At 34.5% G+C, this 19,591-nt stretch overlaps 2 protein-coding genes and 1 long non-coding RNA gene across 3 annotated transcripts; all 3 read left to right on the forward strand.

Annotated features, from left to right (window-relative positions):
• Positions 1-230: 230 nt before the first annotated feature.
• On the forward strand, positions 231-2,968 carry LOC143632281 (uncharacterized). Its single transcript, XR_013153496.1, has 5 exons — positions 231-291; positions 371-435; positions 1,564-1,763; positions 2,602-2,704; positions 2,801-2,968. It is a non-coding gene; the product is annotated as an uncharacterized LOC143632281 (long non-coding RNA).
• Positions 2,969-6,694: 3,726 nt separating this feature from the next.
• On the forward strand, positions 6,695-7,564 carry LOC143632324 (dual specificity protein phosphatase 1-like). The gene is made up of 4 exons (XM_077100875.1): positions 6,695-6,861; positions 6,953-7,088; positions 7,179-7,302; positions 7,408-7,564. The coding sequence occupies exons 1-4, from the start codon at positions 6,718-6,720 to the stop codon at positions 7,562-7,564; spliced, it is 561 nt and encodes a 186-aa protein (XP_076956990.1). The 5' UTR covers positions 6,695-6,717.
• A 5,396-nt stretch (positions 7,565-12,960) lies between these two features.
• LOC143632325 (uncharacterized) lies at positions 12,961-13,779 on the forward strand. Its single transcript, XM_077100876.1, has one exon. It carries the CDS (start codon positions 12,961-12,963, stop codon positions 13,777-13,779), a length of 819 nt encoding a protein of 272 aa, XP_076956991.1.
• The last annotated feature ends 5,812 nt before the right edge of the window (positions 13,780-19,591 follow it).

The raw sequence follows: 19,591 nt of genomic DNA on the forward strand, positions 1-19,591 counted from the left end.
ATTCAAATGTTGATTTGTGAATTTGTGGTTAGTAATTGATCCTATTTTACTCCTCAGTTATTAGATTGTCTCAATCTTGCTACATAAATCCTTAGAACTTCATATAAGTTAAATTAATCTCACACAATGTGTTTATGTTGTGCATTAAAAATACAATTTGAGTTAATTTTGTTCAAATAACTTTGTGTGATTTTGGCCTATTCAGCAACTAAGCAGCTAAAGAGGAAGCCAAACTACAAGCGTTTTTATCTACCGTCATGAAAAAGGCAGCTTGCTAAGTAAACAAACAAGGTATAGGGTTTAGTTGTTATTTTAAGTTGGTTTGAATTATTATTATTATTTTTAACCTGATATATCTTGTTTCTTTTAGTGGGGAGATGTGTATCGTGTTAGAGGGGGTGTAGAGAAGGCAATATTGGCTATGAAGGTATGCAGGTAGGGGCGGACCTACATAGGTTCCATCGGAGTTCCGGGACACCAATGTTTTTTAAAAAATTCTTAGAGACGGTATACTAAATTTTGTAAGGACCCCATAAAAATTAATACTTGGAACCCATATTATTAAGGCTAAACTGGTCTAGTGGAAATTCCCTTGTTTTTTCTTTGAGAGGTTGCAGGTTCAAGCATCTCCATACTCAGTTTTTGTTGTTTTTTTATATCCTAATCAATATTAGTTATTTAGTTAGGGTATTTGTGTTTTTTTTTAGTTTCTCTCATATAGTCGTTATCACCATCCAACATATATAATAACAACATGGGTTTTACATATTCTTTTATTAATTATCTTATGTATGTATATTATAATTAACCATTTATTTGTGTAAGAGTTAGTTTTTCATGTCTTGGTTATTTATGTAAGACCATATATATATATATATATATATATATATATATATATATATATATATATATATATGTTGTTTTTTTATATCCTAGTCAATATTAGTTATTTAGTTAGGGTATTTGTGTTTTTTTTTAGTTTCTCTCATATAGTCATTATCATCATCCAACATATATAATAACAACATGGGTTTTACATATTCTTTTATTAATTATCTTATGTATGTATATTATAATTAATCATTTATTTGTGTAAGAGTTAGTTTTTAATGTCTTGGTTATTTATGTAAGACTATATATATATAGCTTATGTTTATGTTTTTCAAGTATGAATAAAAATGAATTAAAAATGTATGTTCTATCTAGTTTCTAATCTAGATTCTTTCTACTTACTCGTTTCCAATGACACCATATTTCCGTGTTTTATTATGTTACTCGTCTCGACCCGACCCGAATAACGACCGACCTGAAAATTTTGTAAACCGAAAAAGTTGGGACCCCGTTGACAAAAAATCCTGGGTCCGCCACTGTATGCAGGTATGCGATTTTGGAAGCTTAATCATGAATTTCTTTGTTACAGTAATTAATTTAGTGGTTCTGATTTCTAAATAGGTTCAATCTAAATTCGTTTTTTATCGGTTTAATTAGCCTGACATACATATATATATTTTAAATCCATGTCAAAGAATGCGAGTATGTTAATTTCAATTATTTTGCATTCAGAGAGAAAATAGAGTATGGAACATATATGGTTGGTATCTTGCATGAGATCCAAAGGAAAGTGTTTGTGATGATACAAAATTTGAATACAGAAATGGTAGTGCAACAGCATTAGGATATTATATGTTTGACTTACTTCATTTGCAAATGATGTTTGATCATACAGACACGTCATCAAATGCTTCATCCACCGTTATGTTCAGGTAATTTTTAAGACAAGAAAAAAAAAGATCTTAATGTTATAAATGAAAAATAGACTTTTAACGCTCTCTCCTTTTTTTTCAAGATTGGCTTTAGGAGAGAATTGGATGGTGTTTAAGGTTCTTTTCAGTGAAATCCAGACCATTTTATCCTCTAAGCTCATTTGTACTCGAACTTGCATGGCCCTTCTATAAACGACATGCTTTGGCCCAAACTCATTTCTGTTTGACTTTTTTTAAACAACCCATTTTTGTCCAAACTAATTTGTCACTTGACCTCGATTTACTTTTTTGAAACTAACCCTTTTTAGCTCAAACTCATTTTCACGTGAATTCGTTTGACTTTTTGAAAACGACACGTTTTATCCCAAACTCATCTGTACACAAACTCATTGACTTTTTTACAGTTACACATTTTGGCTAAACTCATTTGCACATAACCTGTCTTGACTTTTTTTTAATTTTTTTTTACAAATGCCCTATTTTGAAAAAAAAAGAAAAAGAAAAAAGGCTTGCTACTTTGCTGGCAATTATTTCATGAAGTGACCATAGCATTTTTGCAAAAGAAAAATAAAAATGATATTCTTTTTTTAGTTGAAAAGTCAATAATTTAATTCCACTTGAACAAATGCATGTGCTTTAAAATCTATACATGCTCAAGAGTCAAGTTGCTTCAATGTACCAAAGTTTGGTTTATTTTTTGTGTGCGTTTTTACATGTTTAGGAACTTTGGTATATATAAATTAGGTCGACTGGTCGAGTAATGAAAGTATTGTTTATTTTAATGTTTAAATGTTTATATAAACAGAAATGTGATCGTTTTTGTAAAATTTTATTGTAGGGTTAAAAGCTTGTGAAAGCGGAGCATGTTGTGAATGAAGAACCATATGAAGTTAGTTATAGTTAGGGTTGTTCACTTGTTCTGGTGGGCCGACAACAGGGAGGTTAGGAGCTCTCAGTATTGTTAGATTAATAATTTTATTTATATTTTTCAGTGGAAGTGTGTCACGTTGGTGATTATGTTAATTATGTTTACGCAGGGTGCCAAACTGTTTTAACAACATAAATTCTAATTTTTTGGGGATTGTAGTCAAGCTTCAAGAATGATCTTTTAAACTTTGTTGTTTACAATGCTGAGCTATCAGCATTTGATGAGGTGGAGGATGAATATTTTATTAAGTATCAAAGGTGAGATGTAACAAAGGCCGTAACTCCATATCATGGGTAAGGGTCGCTGGTTGTTGAGCATATTTGATTTTGGAATCGATTGTTGCATGTAGTTTACTTCTTGTTACATCAAGGGTTTAACAATGTTTAATTAAGATTTAAGGTACTTAGAACATATCTTATAGTTGTTTTGGGTTTGTTTTTTTACCAGGTCTGGAATTATTTATGATAGTTTAGATGAAATTTTTGTTGAATTTCTTTTTGAAGAAATATTAGATGCTTAAAGTTTTGCTTCACAAGATGCAGGACCAATTGTTTTGCTTTCGCTGACGTTCAATACTTAAATAGCCACATAAATGCCGAGCTCAAGTATAAAATCTGTGAAATATCTATTCAAATACTTTTACAAGAATATGACAAACATGCTATTTAAATCGATCAAGACTAGCAAGAGATTGTTATTAACGAGAAAATGAACATAAATATTACATAATATATCACGAGATTAGTGATAAACAAAAAGAAGACGAGTACGGTATTGTAAATTGTTGCCGCCGCCGTATCGCGCGGGTTTACTCCTAGTTTATTGTAAATTATATGTTATTATAGGGATTGTTTTTGTTTGGATCCGGTCATTTGGTTCGTTATAATACATAATTTGTAGACCATTACAGCCCAAGATGCAGCAACAAACACATGTGTATATTATTAAGGGTTAATGAGTTTTTTCAAGCATAAACACAAGCACTATACTACAAGTCTACAACGACAATTTGGTTTATTATTTAGGCATTAGCTTCTTGTTTTATAGTCTAGTTCGTGATAGATAGCTAAACCCAATTTGAACGTGAAATCAAATGCTTTCAAATTCAATGTGACAACCGAGAATATATAAACATTTGTTTCACAATTTGTTCTCAACACAATGTGGTCTCTCGATTCGCGTGCCCTCACACCTCCTCTCAAAAAGGATATCATATGTTACCTTACTCACACACAAATTGCAACGAGGTCACGCAACAATTCACATCCATTGAAAACAGAAATCTCATGCATACCAACCGATATTGTACGTTATGCCATCAAAGAACTCATGAACTTATTTTTGGTCTTCATGTGGACATGCTATATGTATGATTTGTCTAAGATAATAAGATATTAAACTCATACTTAAATTAGAATCATAGTTTATTAAATCATGAAATAGTAAATTGTAAGTACCAACACAATCGAACACATATACATGACTTAAGAAACATATAATATGATATTAAAATATGCTTGGCCCGATCAGACCCGAAAATGTTAGGCTCAACTAACTTGAAAATTGCTTGAGAGGTCGAAAGTATATGTGTGTTTATCTCCAACATATTAAAATGTAGTTTCAGGATCAAATACATTTTATTATTAACATGAAAATAGTGAGAACCAATTTGTTATTATTAGGGTTGTTTTTATAACTGTTTGTTGTTATTTTTTTTCATATTTGCTGATTTCCGATTATAAGACGTTATAAGTATTTGTTAATTTACAGTTTGTTGTTATTATTGTTTTTTTTTCTTATGTTATAAGTATTTGCTGTTATTATTCTGTTGCTGATTTTAATTCTTTTGTTGTTATTATTAGTTTTTTGTTATTATAAAACATTGTTTATGTAGATTGGTATTGTAGATGATATTGTTTCTTATGTTCTCATTTTTGGTAAATTGTTATTGTTACCTACGTTCTCATGTTAAGATTTTTTTTTACATGAACCTTCCCCTTAAAATGTATATACAAGAAGAAAGTACGCTATCTTTATGTATGGTAGTATTGTCTCCATCTTTTTTTTGTCACAACGGGATAGGATCGGTTCTAGCAAGAAACATATATTGGCATGGTATTTCGTATACATATTCGCTCTTTTGTTTCTAGTAAAGGAAACCCATGTGTTTTCGTTCGAATGGGACAGGATGGATTCTAGATTATTTGATGTTATCTTTGAAAATCGGACGAAGTTCCTAATATAGGAGACAGTGACGGTGGGGTGAATTTTGGAGTCCATCAGAACGAAGTTGTCGATGGGAGGTGAGGAAAAATAATATACACACACATATTGGAAACTAATCAGTAGGGGTGTTCTTCGGGTTTCGGGTCGGGTTATTCGGGTTTTAAAGTTTTAATTTTAGACCCAAAACTCAACTCAAATCTCTCACGGACTTTTCGGATTCGGGTTGTTTGGCTTCAGGTTTTTTCAGGATGGTTAATTAGGTTTCGGGTATCCAAGAAAATAAAAAATAAATAAAGAAAAACTACAGCGAGAACACAAAAGCAACATATTCTTCTTTACTTGTTACGTAAATCAGCCAATACTAAATAAACATAACCTAGTAAAGCAACATATTCTTCGACTACAATTGTTATTAGCCACACATAGAAAATTTTATATAAACAACTAATTTGAGGCCCGTGTATTACACGAGTAGTTCTTGAAAATACAATATTTAATAAATAATCAGTATATAAGAAAACAATAAACACGTTAAACATTATTAATACAGTCGTTGTACAATAGTCATTAAAACAATTTTAAAGTAAAAGAATTATAAATACTAAATAAACATAACCTAGTAAAGCAACATATTCTTCGACTACAATTGTTATTAACCACACATAGAAAATGTTATATAAACAATAAGTAAACCATTATAGATAGAATAGGAAAAAGTGTAACGTGCAGAGTGTTCCGTATACGTTATACATAATAATAAAATCATATTTTTAAAACAAATAGTTTATTTGCACGTTGACCCGAAACCTAGAAATCAGACCCAAAAACTAACCCGAATTACTTTGATTCGTGTTTGGGTTGGTCTTTTCTTGGGTTCGGCTTTTTTGGGTCGGGCTAGTTCGGATTCTGGCTTAAGTTTTTTCGGGTTAAGTTTCAAATAAAAGTAACAGCCCTACTAATTAGGATTTCTAGAGAGATGAACCTAACCATTATATTGAAATAACCTAACCTAATATTATTTTATTCTTTTGAGTCTATTGACATACGATCTTCAATCGCTCTTAGGGTTTAAGCATACTTGGTTCGTTTAATATTTCAGGTAATGTCATTTAATATTTCTTTGATGATTATCATTTAATACTTCAGACAGTGTTTACGTCTTGGCTTTAAACAAAAACCCAAAAACCGAACCAAAATTTATTTTTTATTTTTTGTATTGTAAGTAATTTACAAGATTATAATAATAAATATGTAACTCAAATCAAAATGTTGAAACTGAACTGCTTTCAAAGACCATAGTTTCGGGTTTTGCTTCAGGTCTAGGCATCGAGTACTTGGTGAGTGATTCCCGAGTGGTCAGCTTCTAGCGATTTCTGCAACCATGTAAAATTGTAAATTGTATTACATAATAAAACTACCTCAGTTTTGGTTTTATACCCAATGAAGATGGTTTCCAATCTTTGTTTTCCTTCTCTTTAATTTTTCACTTTTTTTTGCAAACAAAAACAAAAAATAGTCAATGAGAGAACCGAAAAACTAAAAGGCCCAGTTGAGGGCTTTCGGCTTCCAAACTTATGTCGTGTCATTCGTAAGAATGACATGTAAATATCAGAATTTTATCCTTATTAAGGTGCTGCAATTTTCAATCTAATATGATTATTGATAACACATTCTTAAGTAGTAACAATTGTACCAATCGTGTCTCAGTTTGTAACAAAACTAAAAATATAATTAAATTAAGCTTCTTTTGAAGTTTTTTTTTAAGTTGGTTTTAAAATTTGGCTTTTCAAATCGACTAACATGAAACGAGTCATGGAGTGCATCAGTTTTATTGCGATGGATCGTTTTAATGACATGTGTAAGGAGGGAATGAATGCAATATTGAAATCATATCACACGGCAAAAATGGTCAGAAATGATAGAGTTCCAATTGTTTTAGACGAGGTAAACTAACAATGAAAAATGTATCTATTAATAACATTGTATTATTAATGTTTAATCAGTCTTTAACATATTTTTTTGTCTGATATCTCAGGGTCTTTTTTTGGGTTCGGTTGGAGCTGCAAACAACAAGAGACTTTTAAAAAGGTTGAACATCACTCACATTTTAACTGTTGCCTCTTCAATTCCACCTGCGTACCCGAATGATTTTATTTACAAAGTTGTCGATGGTAAGATAGTTCTTTTATTTATGTTCAAATATGATTTAATATATCAATAAATTCTTTGTATTTCTCATCATTTAACTTTCTTTGATTTAGTACACGACAGAGAAGACGTAAATATTGCTCAATTCTTTGAAGAATGTTTTGCTTTCATCGACGAAGCAAAAAGAGAAATAAGGGGTGGCGTGTTGGTACATTGCTTTGACGGAAGTTCCACAAGGTGAGACTGGTTTTTTCAAATTTTTCCAAAATGTCGACCTTATTTATTTGGTTAAATATTAAATGTTTGATAAAAGATTTTATGATCATCTGATTTTTGATACAGTGTGATAATTGTTGTGGCCTTTTTGATGAAGATTTATGGGTGGAGCTTTTCTGAACCCATGGGACTCGTGAAACGGGAACGAAGTGTGGCCGCTCCTAACTCTGGTTTCGTTTTGCAGCTGAAAAGTATGGAGAAATCTCTGTTGGGTAAATTGTAGTTTTCTATTAAAGAAGGGGAGAATATTATTTCTAACAAATGGTTCTTTTAATTCAATCCCAAAATCTAGGAGTTTTTTTTTACCGATCTTTGTGATGATTTGCCACGTCCACGAATGGGCTGTTTCGCCATACACCCATCTAGATGAAATCGAGAGTAGTGAATTGGTTTCATGCATTTTGCCCACAGGTGATCATTTTCGGTTCTCCACCGCCACCGCCATTTGGCTAGAAGAGCCAAGTTCTATCATTTTTAGACACCCAACGCCTAAACCACCGACCCACCGTATTGTTTAGGCTTCACATTAATGTGCCAAGCAACTCAATTAATCTTCTTTCTCCAAGGCCACCCCACAAGAATTTCATCCTAATTTTTTCAAAGGAAATATAAAGACAGGCTCCCAAGTATGGCTTTAATTAACGTAAGCCTTCCACCAAAAGACAATTAGGTCGCTTTCTATTGGGCAATAGCAGGTCTCCAATGTTTGGAGAGACCCATATTCGACCCGATTGATAACCCGAGAAACGTGAATGAGAGGGTAGCCGGTTCACAGTGAATTAACCTTGTCATGTTAGGTACCTTGGCATTCATCGCCCCAATACCGTAAACAGGGGCGACCCACATGGTAAGGATCGGTTCCTGGGACACCGATGTTTTTTAAAATTTTCTTAGAGGTGTTATAATAATAATTTTAAGGACCCTATTATTACTTGGAACCCTTAACACCAATATTGTTGTGACTTGGTGAATACTTTCTTTTTTTCCCATGAAAGGTTGCAAGTTCAAACCTTACAACCCTATTTTTTACTGTATTTTCCTTTCTTTTAATCCTACTAAATATTAATTGCTGTTTTTCTTTATTTTCTTAATGGCTTTGTGTTTAAAATGTTTAAACTCACTCACTGTGGGGCTCATACTTTGCAACAAACACATTTAAGAATTTATAATACATTTTTTTTCTCATTTTGAATGACATCATGTCTTTTGTGTTTTATTACGACTTTGTTTTTTAATTATGTTTCTCGTCTCGACCCAACCCGAACAACAACCGACTCGAAAATTTTGAACACTGAAAATATGAGACTTCGTTCGCCAAAGATCTTGGGTCCGCCACTGACCATAAACCTTGATTTTATTAAAATTGACCTTCAATCCAGAAGCAAGATGAAAGCACCGTAGTATCCGAGCTAAATTTACCGTATCATCTGCATTCCAATCAGAAAATAGTGTAACATCGTTCGCGTACATGACATGAGAAATAATCAGGCCATTTCATGACCACATTTAACCCCTCCATAGTCAAAATGAAAAAAAAAAAGGCGCGAGCGGGTCACCTTGTTCACCCTCCCCCCCCCCCCCCCCCCCCCCCCCCCCCCCTCTCTTTTGAATTCAAACTCCAGAGTAGGGTAACTGTTAGAAATCTTGTATTAATAATAACTAGAAAGAAAAGAAATAAATCGACACAGTAAACCGGGCTTGTGTTTAACACAATTCCTTTAAACATATTCGTGGTCTGTTCCAAGGTATTCCGGTTCTAAACAGAATCGTAGCTCTGTCGGACTCGAACACTTGCCTGAAGCGAAAACGAAAATAATATTGCTGCAGTAAAGAGGAAGAAGATGAAGTGTGTTGGTGTGTCTAAACTGAAGAGCTTTTAATGACTATATAATATCACTTTAATGATCATTAGTGTAGATTATAAAAATTTAGAAAACTGTCTCACGCGAGCCCGGGTTTTTGGAGTTGCATTCGTGTTCGCGGGACGTGCGGGCACGCATGAGTTCGATGAATTTCTATTCTAGTCCAGAAACCCAAATTTGCACCCCATCCTGCGCGCGCGTAGAACTTGTGGTAAAACATGTCATAAAGATTCAAATTAGTGATAAGGGCTCTTCCTTAAATACCACTCATTATTTTGTTTCCAACCCGATGTGGGACCACCTTTACCACTTCCTTATAGAGACTTCATTCACACACACTTTTACTTAAAACTTCCAATAGTAACTTCGTTAACAATCAAGTCACCATCAAGAATGTTTTTACACTAGATGTAGGCGGATTGCTCGTAACCAACTAATAAAGGGATAAACTTTTTCATCCTTAAGGCTAAAATTTTCTAGATGACTTTTAACATACATCTGATCAAGCTAATAGGTTTAAAGTCTTTCAAAGCAATTGGATATGTACCTTTTGGTATGAGAGACATAAAAGATGAGTTGCAACCATGAAGTAAAAGGCCCAGTTATCGAATTCTTTGACTAATTTTAAAAAAAATTGATATGCAAATTAAACTTGCCAAAATTGTTGAATGAACTTGATCATTAAACCATAACGTTCTCACACGCCCAGACCACATCTTTTAATTCTCTTAAAGAAAACGGTCTTTCTAACCACATCCTATCCACATCCGAAAGAGAATTAAAGTTACTATTAATTAAACGTGGCCTAGAAATAGGTTGCTCGCCAAATTTGTGCTTGAAAAAATGGAAGGTCTTCTTGTTTATTTAATCCAGGTTAACCACCCACAAACCTAAAAGAGAGCCCATTGACCCCGGACCTCTTTATGTTGTCATTAATGAAACCGTTAAGAAACCGGGTGTTTTCGTCACCCTCAACGTCCCAGTTGACCTTGTATAGAGGTAGGGTAGCAAAAAGACCCAAATACCCTTAAGTAATACCCGCGGGTTAACTAGAAGTCCCTCATAAGGCACCCGCGGGACGTATGAATCATCCGCATAAATCATTTGAGGAAGAAACACTCTCATAGCGCATGCGGAAGCATCCCCGAACCCTCAAAAGTCATCCGCAAGAAGGAGTATCCTTCCGCGTAAATAACCACGAGGTAATGCCCCGGGACAGCTATCAATAACCAATTACCTTCTAGAAGATCTGTCAAGATGCTTTCTTGGGCAATACGTGATCTTTCAGCCAATCAGCCAGTGACACCTTGCAAGGCCGTTATAACCATGCACATGGCTAATATTACCCCTTGAACCAATAATGGAAGGACGCGTGTCTAGGTTGTTATACATGCACATGCAACGTATAAGCTGAGTCTGTCATATGAGGACACGTGTCCAGACGGTTACGGGAGCATATTATGAAAAGGACAGCTGGCCCAATTACCTTCCCACACCCTTCGGCTATAAATACCCTCTCGATCATCATGAGGTATTCATTCACTCCCACTGTACTCTCTCAATTTACTTAAGTGCTATCTTCTACAGAACAGTACTTATTCTCACGTCGGAGGGTGGTTACGGGAAGACCCCCCTCTTGTCTTCCCGTAACGAGCTCACGGTGTCTGTTTTGCAGGACTTCGTCACTGGACTTTGGGCATATATTAAGGATTTTGAGCTTGACTCGCTACATGTCCTGGTGTTTACTTTTGTTGATCATACTCGGAATCGGTTCTTACCCACATGGTTTTAGAGGTGCACAGATTGGGTTTTTCAAATACCCGAGTTCGGGTATGGAACCGGGTTCGGGTATGACCGTTATTGGAAAATCGGGTATTGCCAATACCCGTGTCGGAATCGGGTCTGGGTATTGTCTCTAAAAACCATATCATATGTATCGAGTCCGGGCCTGGTATTGAAAAAAAAATCCTATTTTTGGGTTTCTTTCCTGGTAAAGATTGAATTTTTAAAGAGTTGCACTTTTCAAGGATATTTTTCGAATATTTTTCAGGTATTTTTCGGGTATAGATCGGGTATTTGAAAAACCCGGTTGCGAGTTTTGGAAAAACCTGGTTCCGGTTATGGAACCGGTTCCAGTTTTCGGGGATGACCGGGTACAAATCGGGTCCGGTTTGAGTACGAGTTTTGGTACTGAAATGCACCTCTATTAAAAACCCGGGTATAAAAAATCGGTTCCGGGTTTTTATTTCGAGTCCGGTTCCAGGTTCGGGTTTTTTGTGCATCTCTAATACCCGGAACCGGTTCTGATTCTAGGGTTTGTGTACCTCTAGTTCCAAATTAACCTTGGCCCGCACCATAACCTATGTATTGAAATCTGGCTCAACCACAAAAAAAGCCCAGCGGACCTTTGGGAGTTGCAAAAAATAGATTGATTTTAGTGCCTTTACTCCCACGTAATTCAAAACACTACAAGCAATACATATATTTATACCCCTCTCTCTCTCCTACAAATTCAAAACCCTCCATAGCCTCTTCCATCACTGTCGATTTTTTTTCCTCTGCGATCATCATCTTTCAGGTAATTTATTTTCCCAATTTTGATCAGGTTTTTTTTTGTTCATCAAATTAAATGATTTTAGCAATAGGGTTTAGTCACGTTTTCGTATGCCTGTTGCGAATGTCACAGCTGCCTAAACCTTATTTAGATGAAAGGTTTGAAACTTTGATGAATTAACTGTGGTTATCGACTTACCGTTTTATAAAAATTGAATTTTGATAGGTTAATTACCAATAAAACCATTCATAATTTTGTTGTTGTTGTTAATGTTGTTATTACTTAAGGTGTGCATGAAGTCGAAGAATAAACTGATCCAAAAACAGAAAAAACCAAGCCGAAACAGCCGAATCGAAACAAAAGGTTTTATGTTGTTGTAAAAACCCAACTTACGGTTTGGTTCGGTTTGGTTTTGCATGTGATAAAAACCGAAGATCTTCATTGTTTTTGTTAAGAATTGTATAAATAACTTAAATATTTTGACACTGAACTTAATTAATATTTGTCCCACGTTCATGTACAATAATCAATAAGTTGTTACTTACTAAAACGATTTAAACAGATATTCGTTATTTTGAGCAAAGTTTTTGTTTTCAAGTTCAAATAGCAAAACCGAAAAAACTAAATACGAACGGTTTAAAAAACATCCAAAATCAAAGTGACGGTTTATGGTTTGGTTTTAGCCCAACACTGACTAATACCGTACCGCGCAAACCCATATTAACATATAAGGCTTTTTTAAAATCTATTTGTGATTAGGAACCACAATTAAAATTTTGTTTTGAGTTTTAGTGAATGTCAATAATCCATAATCCAGAATAAAAAAATTGCAACGGTTGAAAAATAATTTTTATTTTGTTGATATTTCACAGTTGCCATGGGGAGTCAAACGTTCCAAAAGCAATTTGAAGATGAAGTTAGCTTTCTAGACTACCGTTTTGATAAGCGAATCCGCAAGTTACCATATCGAATTAGAAGTTTGAACAAAAACTCATTCACCCCGTCGACCGTCTCTATCGGTCCCATTCATCGAGACGATACCGAACTGATGAAATTTCATAGTTATAAAAAAGAAATGGTGGTACTCTGGTCCGTGATGATAGCTCGTTAAATAAATATTATTTGGAGGCTAGACAAATTATTGTAGATATCAAGAATTTCTATGTTTGGCCTCGAGAATATAGTGATGCAGAAATAGTGGTCATGGTGGTTGATGATTCGCTCTTAATAATTGCATTTTGTAAACTTCTGCTGGAATCACCATATGCGAAATATAATCTTCTCAATCAGTGCATTGCTAGGAACTTGTTATTAATAAAAAATCAAGTCCCGATCTTTGTTGTTGAAAAACTTTTCCGTTGCACTATAAAGGATCCAAGTGCCACTTTACCGAGATACCTCTTGCCAATAATATCGCAGATCTATTTGTTTATAGATGCAAAAGGTGAAATTTGTGTGGACGTTGATAAAGCTTTTTCACGCGACAAACATATTCATATTTTGGAGTTTTTGTGGAGCCTCTACCTTCCTTCAGAAACACTTTTTAAGGACCACACCAAGTCAAGGGCGCGCTATGCTATAAGGCTTTACTCTAGATCAATCAAGTTTGAACCGCACACGGACTCACAATGGGCAATGAAAATTCTTGTGAAAACACGTACGGGTCAGCGTGCGACCCTTAAGCTGCCAATACTAAATGTGAATTGCAACACCGAATTTGTGTTAAACAACCTTATTGCATACGAACAGTCTCATGATCGTGCTTTTGTAACATCATATGTACATTTAATGTGTGCATTGATGGCGACTATTGAGGATGTGGAAAGACTAAGAATGGCGGGAGTTCTAGTTAATAGTCTTAAATCAGATCAAGAAGCATCAGATATATTCAAAGCAGCATTGACAAACCTCCCTCATGTGCCAACGTTTTATGGAAAGCAAATGCATGAATTAGAGGAGTACTTCAAGACATCATGGATAGTGTGGTCATGGATGCTCTATTCGAAGCCCTATCTTATTTAAATTGGGTTGTTTATTTAGCGGTTGTCTTTTGGGTGGATATTTTGGTAGTTTTACTTAATGTTCTTTCTGGATTATTTTGACAACTTTACTTAATGTTCTTTATGGATTACTTTAAATGTTTTGCTTAATGTTTTAGTGTGTAATTAGTTATAATTGACTCATACCAAATTTGAAATGTGGATTAAAACAGACTGGCTATGGGAATGGTTGATGTTACCTCGTGGGAGGGTACTAAGGTAGTGAAGGAACTATTTTTGTGTATGTGTGGCAAATGATGGCTTACTACAAAGCACGAAAAGTGACCGAAAACTTTTACTTATGAGCTTGTCGTTTTTCAATGGTCAGATTTCTCACAATTAAACATTATAATTTTTGGTTTGGTCGAGTCGGGTCGGGGTCGGAGAACATAATATTAAAAAAAATGTTGATTAGAAAGCATAATCAAATTAAGAGTTTTCAACATTTAAAAACGATCCATTGCATCTTCGACCGAACACAAACAAAATATGGAATTCAAGTATTCCGAATTCATATTCGTAGAACAAAAACAAATATTCATATTATACCTATCGTGTCGTCCTATATCACATAGAACAAGGCCCGTGTGACGTGATACCATATAACGAGTATGCTGCTAGTACACATGCAGGAATACATGCATTCAAATAATTACCAACGACAGTTTGTTTATGTTTTATATATTACTTTCAAAGTAGTTATTTCCTCCCCCAAAAAAATACGTTTTCAACTTTATGCATTTCTTCTTTGGACTTATTATATACACACAAGTTAATAGTAGTTGATTTTAAATCATTATGTTAAAAGTTGGACGTTCAAATTACCTCCTAACACCCTGTTGACTTCCATTGACTTTTAGGCACATAACATTTGACTGTGAATCAATTGAATCTCATCATCAACCAACTCTAACAATGATCACAATCAATCATCCAAGTTTAGAAAACCGTTCGGTTTCGGTTTGTTTGATTTTTGGCTTTTTCAGTTTTTCGGTATCGTCATTGCAGCTTGAATTTTTTGAGTTGTTAAAAAGTACTTATAATTCAAAAAAAGAAAATGAAAATTCATTAATTCGGTTCACTTGCGCACTAAACCGAATCCAAACCGAAAGTTCATCTTCTATCAAAAGATCAATAACTTGAAACCAAACAGTAAGTTTTTGTTTAGATTTGGTTAGTTTGGTTGTTGATTTTTTTTTTTTTTTTTTTGAAAAACCATAAATTTGAATTTGGGTACCACTAGCTAGCGATGTTCAACGATATCAGTTGTCGGTTCGATAGAAACTTTGTATTATATAATTTACTATAAAACGATTACAATAAAGTGGCAGGCAAACGGGCAACAAGCTGCGCCGCAACCCCCTCTTGAACAGCAAAGCCAATCCTGCTAAAAACGAAGCTTTGGGACCTAGAAGCTGAAGAGGTTCCGTGTACGACGCGCTGAACCCTACTCAAAAATTTCACAGCCTCTGGAGCCAGAAAACCAAATGTATCAAAGGCAAATGGTAGAAAGACATGTTGATTATCTAAACAAGCTTTCTCGTGTTTAACAACTTTGCCCGATTCAGCCTTCAACGCAGCCTGACCCACAACAAACCCACGGTCCCTGAGCCCAACAAGAGGAGACACTCCTGTAAGATCCACACAGGCGTGTTTCCCCCCTGCCCACCCGAACACAAGAATATCAGCTGGTCGTTGTTGATGGTTACAAGTTGTTGACCATTACAAATTTACAAGCCAAGATACAGCAAACACACTGTATGATTATAGTTAATAACTTTCAAAAAAGTATACTTACCACTATGGTAGAAAGTTATCGCTTTGCCGAGGATCGAACACGGGTCACCCGCATGACAGGCGGAAATACTTACCACTATACTACAACGGCAACTTGTTTAAATAATTCCACATTATCTTCTAGAATTATAAGCTAATTTGTGACAAATAGTGGCTTATGGCTTGTTAATTGTTATTAGTAATTTAATTCAACTAAGCCTTTTACACTATCAGAGCTCTACACTTTGATTAACTTAAAAGAAAATTTTTACTTCTCGTTGATATCCCATACATATACATGTAGTACAAGAGATATACTTTCTAACATTATTTGTTACCATATTCACCCACTCTTCTAGAAACGGCAAAGTTCAAAACAATATTTGTTATATTGGCAACGTTATCTGTACCATATTCACCCACTCTTCGTCCCAAATACTTTCTAACGCCATGCGTTACAAAAGGTCACTTGTCTCTTAAATATCCTTTCTAGCAAAACAATAGGAAACCCATATTCATCTTCTCTACAATCGACACCTTGCCTTTAAACACCTCCACAATTTAGGGTGCCTTTTTTACCGACTTTTTCCGTCTAAATAAATATACCCAAAAATCTATAAATATATATTAAGAAATTTGAGCTTGACTCGTTACATGTCTTATGTCTAAAGCTAAAACTGTATGTAATTTATTATATGAGTCGAGCTCTAGTTTAGCCTGGTTTAGGCTCCTCAATAAACTTGACACGTGTCTTCAACCTCACAATTAACCATCTTGATTGTGGTTGTCGTGTCTAGGTTTGTTTTCCTTTTTCAAATGTTTTCCTTTGTCGTCAGTGTTACATTTGAACATTAGGCTTCATAAAGTGGGTCCCAAGTAGTTGGAATGTAATAATATATAGTCGTGTTAGTTGTTACACTTTTGTCATCAAACAACCTTTGACTCTAGACAGTTGAACCATTCTGCTCATCTGCTCTATATTGATGTTCACACATATCCAAACTTGTTGGAATCAATATATGTTTCTACAGCTATTGAAATACTATAATCCATAATGATATACAGTTTACATATAACTAAGTATCGTGGTTTAACTAAAAAGTGTAATAACGTCTTGTCACGTAGATAATGAGTTTCCACCCTTTAACTATTACGTTATGGTTTAGCTAAAAAAATAAATTAAAGAAAAAAAAACATATTGGTAATTGGTTGAGGTTCCATGGGCCCTGCCTTATTTTCATTGGCGGATCCAGCATACAAACGGGTGGTTCCCCGGAACCACCCGAGTTTCGAAATAATAGTGTACGGATATATAGAAGACGCGTAGGAACCACCTTATAAATTAAGAGGGAACCACCTAAAAAAAATTCCTGGATCCGCCACTGCTTATTTTATCTAACGTCCGTTAAGAGGGTGACACGCATAAAAACATTAACATATAAGAAAACAAAATATTTAAGACGATGTTTATTTGGTTGGCAAACCCAGGCGGTGGTAAAACACAAGCGTTGTGGTCTCGAGCGTTGAGGCGGTAACTTGACACGAATTTGGTCGCTTTTTATTACGTACGTTATTGTACCGAAATTAAAAAATTAAAAATTTAGGTGGACCAACGACCAATTTTGGGGGTGGGGGTGGGTCGGACGGTAAACATAGGCATTGGTAAAACCGAGTGTTGCCAGTCATGGGCTTTAAATAAGGCCGCGATTCTGTGCGAACTCGGTCGGTTTTTTGCAGGTTTGTTATGGTACCGAACTAAAACAAAAGAAAATTGACGTTTGATCTGTTTCCATTACGTTTATTATGGTAACTGAACTAAAAAAACAAAATTCATCGACCAATACTGTGCCACCACACCAAAGTGCTTATTTAAACATAGTAGTAATGTAACAAGAGCCTATGTGTTTTTGTTTGAATCAAGATGGAATATTTATCTTTCATTATATTGTATATGATTTGTTGTTATCTTCGTTGTTAATCAAAATCTTAATTCAAGCATTGTCTTTAAGAAGCAAACAAGGCTCACACTTGTTATAGACCAAGGGGGTGTTTGTTTCAATATCTGAATTGGTGTCCCAAATCACGATTGCTCCTGCTGCCCACCATCATCTGCAACAAACCCTTCGAATACATCGATCTCATGTCACTCGAGGTAAAATTGATGAATCGTTTGGTTCGTTCTTTCTTCTCCCATCTTCTAAGCATAGGATTGGTCATAATTGTTATAGATTTGGGCTAATTTTGTGTTTTTTTATCAAGTTTTTGAGATTAGGGCTTACATGTTTAATGTTCTTGAACTTGTTGAATTCTTGCACTTACATATTTACAGTTCTTTAATCTTGACGAATTATTGCACAAGCCCATTTTAGAGGTTGAATATTGTTCCAAAACTATGTTTTTTCTAACTATTCTTTGTCATAATCAAGCTATTTGATTGTTACTTTTGGATGGGCCAACACTTGAAAAATACCAAAAGATGAAATTAGTTATAGCAAAGTTATGATGTTCAAATCTAGATTGTGCGAATATTCTACAATTAACCATTTGGTATTGGTATGATTTCAAGTTTCTATGGTGCTTCTCAAACTAAAACCATTATTAAAGTTTAGGGATGAGCAAATTCGGTATTAGTACCGGTACCGAATCGGTACAAAAGTTTTGAGTTTCGGTACCGGTATTATTCGGATTTTACCTTCAATACCGGTACCGGTTCCAAGAATTTGTGATTTCAGGATCGGGATTTTCGGTACCGATCTCATCCCAAGTAAAGTTGTAATCACTATAAACCAAAATGAAATTATTGACAGATGAAATTGAACCAAACCGAACTGTTACTAAATATTTGATTACGATTATGCGTCATGCAATCTTTTATACTTCCAAATTATGCATTTTCGTAAGAAACCTGAGAAAGTATCTTATTATTGATAAATATAGTTTTAAAAATCTGATCATAAAAAATTTATTCAAGTTTTTATGTTCGATCTTGAAAAAAGTTTATGCACTTGGAACAAGAAAATCTTTAAAGCTCCTACTGTATTTATATGATAATTAGATGAAATTATTATCTATGTTTTATAGCCTTTGGCTCCAAACAACTCCACGCATTATTTGGAGCTTCTTATGAAAAGATGATAGTTGTATAGCATACAAATTGATGATGACGAAAATTTGTATTAATATGCTGCTGGTAAAGAAGTGATAAGACTGGTGACCCGTTAATACAAACTAAAGAAGTTATTTTGTTGATGAATTTACTTTTTGGTCAAAATTTACTTTCGGTTAGAATTGGCTTTTGCAGGCGGATATATGAGAAGCAACCGATGGGCTAAGGTGAAACAAAAGTGACGGTCAATGGAGTCATGGAGATATCAAAAGAAGTTATGCTGGTGTTTGGTTAGGAGACTTGACTTGGTAGTTATAATTAACAAGCACACTCTCTAATGTGTAGAGAACATGGAAGCAACTGGGTTCGTCGCATCGCGCGGGTTATAACTAGTTATAGCTATGAGCCTATGATGGTTTCTATTACTTTTTATTTGAATAGTATGTTTCCATGAATAAAATTCAACTTGTACGCAAACTTTCTATATGGATTTTAGTATGTTTCCATGGATTTTGAAGAAACGTGTACTTTGGAATCTCTTATCACATTTTGTTGTTTTTTTTATAATTATTTATCATTCAGAGCTCTAACCGAACATATCAAATTTTGTTGTTTCTTTTTATAATTATTTAGCTCTAACCGAACAGATACATTTCTTTCAGCACTAAACAGTTCAAAGGGCTAAAATAGTCATTTTGCATGGTTATTCAGAGGTACAACCAAACAGTCTTAACTGGTTCAGCACTTACTGGCTCAGAGCCTCTTAATCATTCAGACCTCTTAATCATTCAGCACTTAATGATTCAGTACTTACCAAACAGCCTCCAAGTCCAATTGTCCAAACATGTTCTTTTTGAGGTTGTTGAATCTCAAACTTTTGATTAGTAATACAATTAACAATCTCACAAACATG

This window comes from Bidens hawaiensis, unplaced genomic scaffold (assembly GCF_021521415.1).
Source record: "Bidens hawaiensis isolate Kalapana, Puna unplaced genomic scaffold, B.hawaiensis_p1.1 tig00006387_1, whole genome shotgun sequence".
Lineage (NCBI taxonomy): Eukaryota > Viridiplantae > Streptophyta > Magnoliopsida > Asterales > Asteraceae > Bidens > Bidens hawaiensis.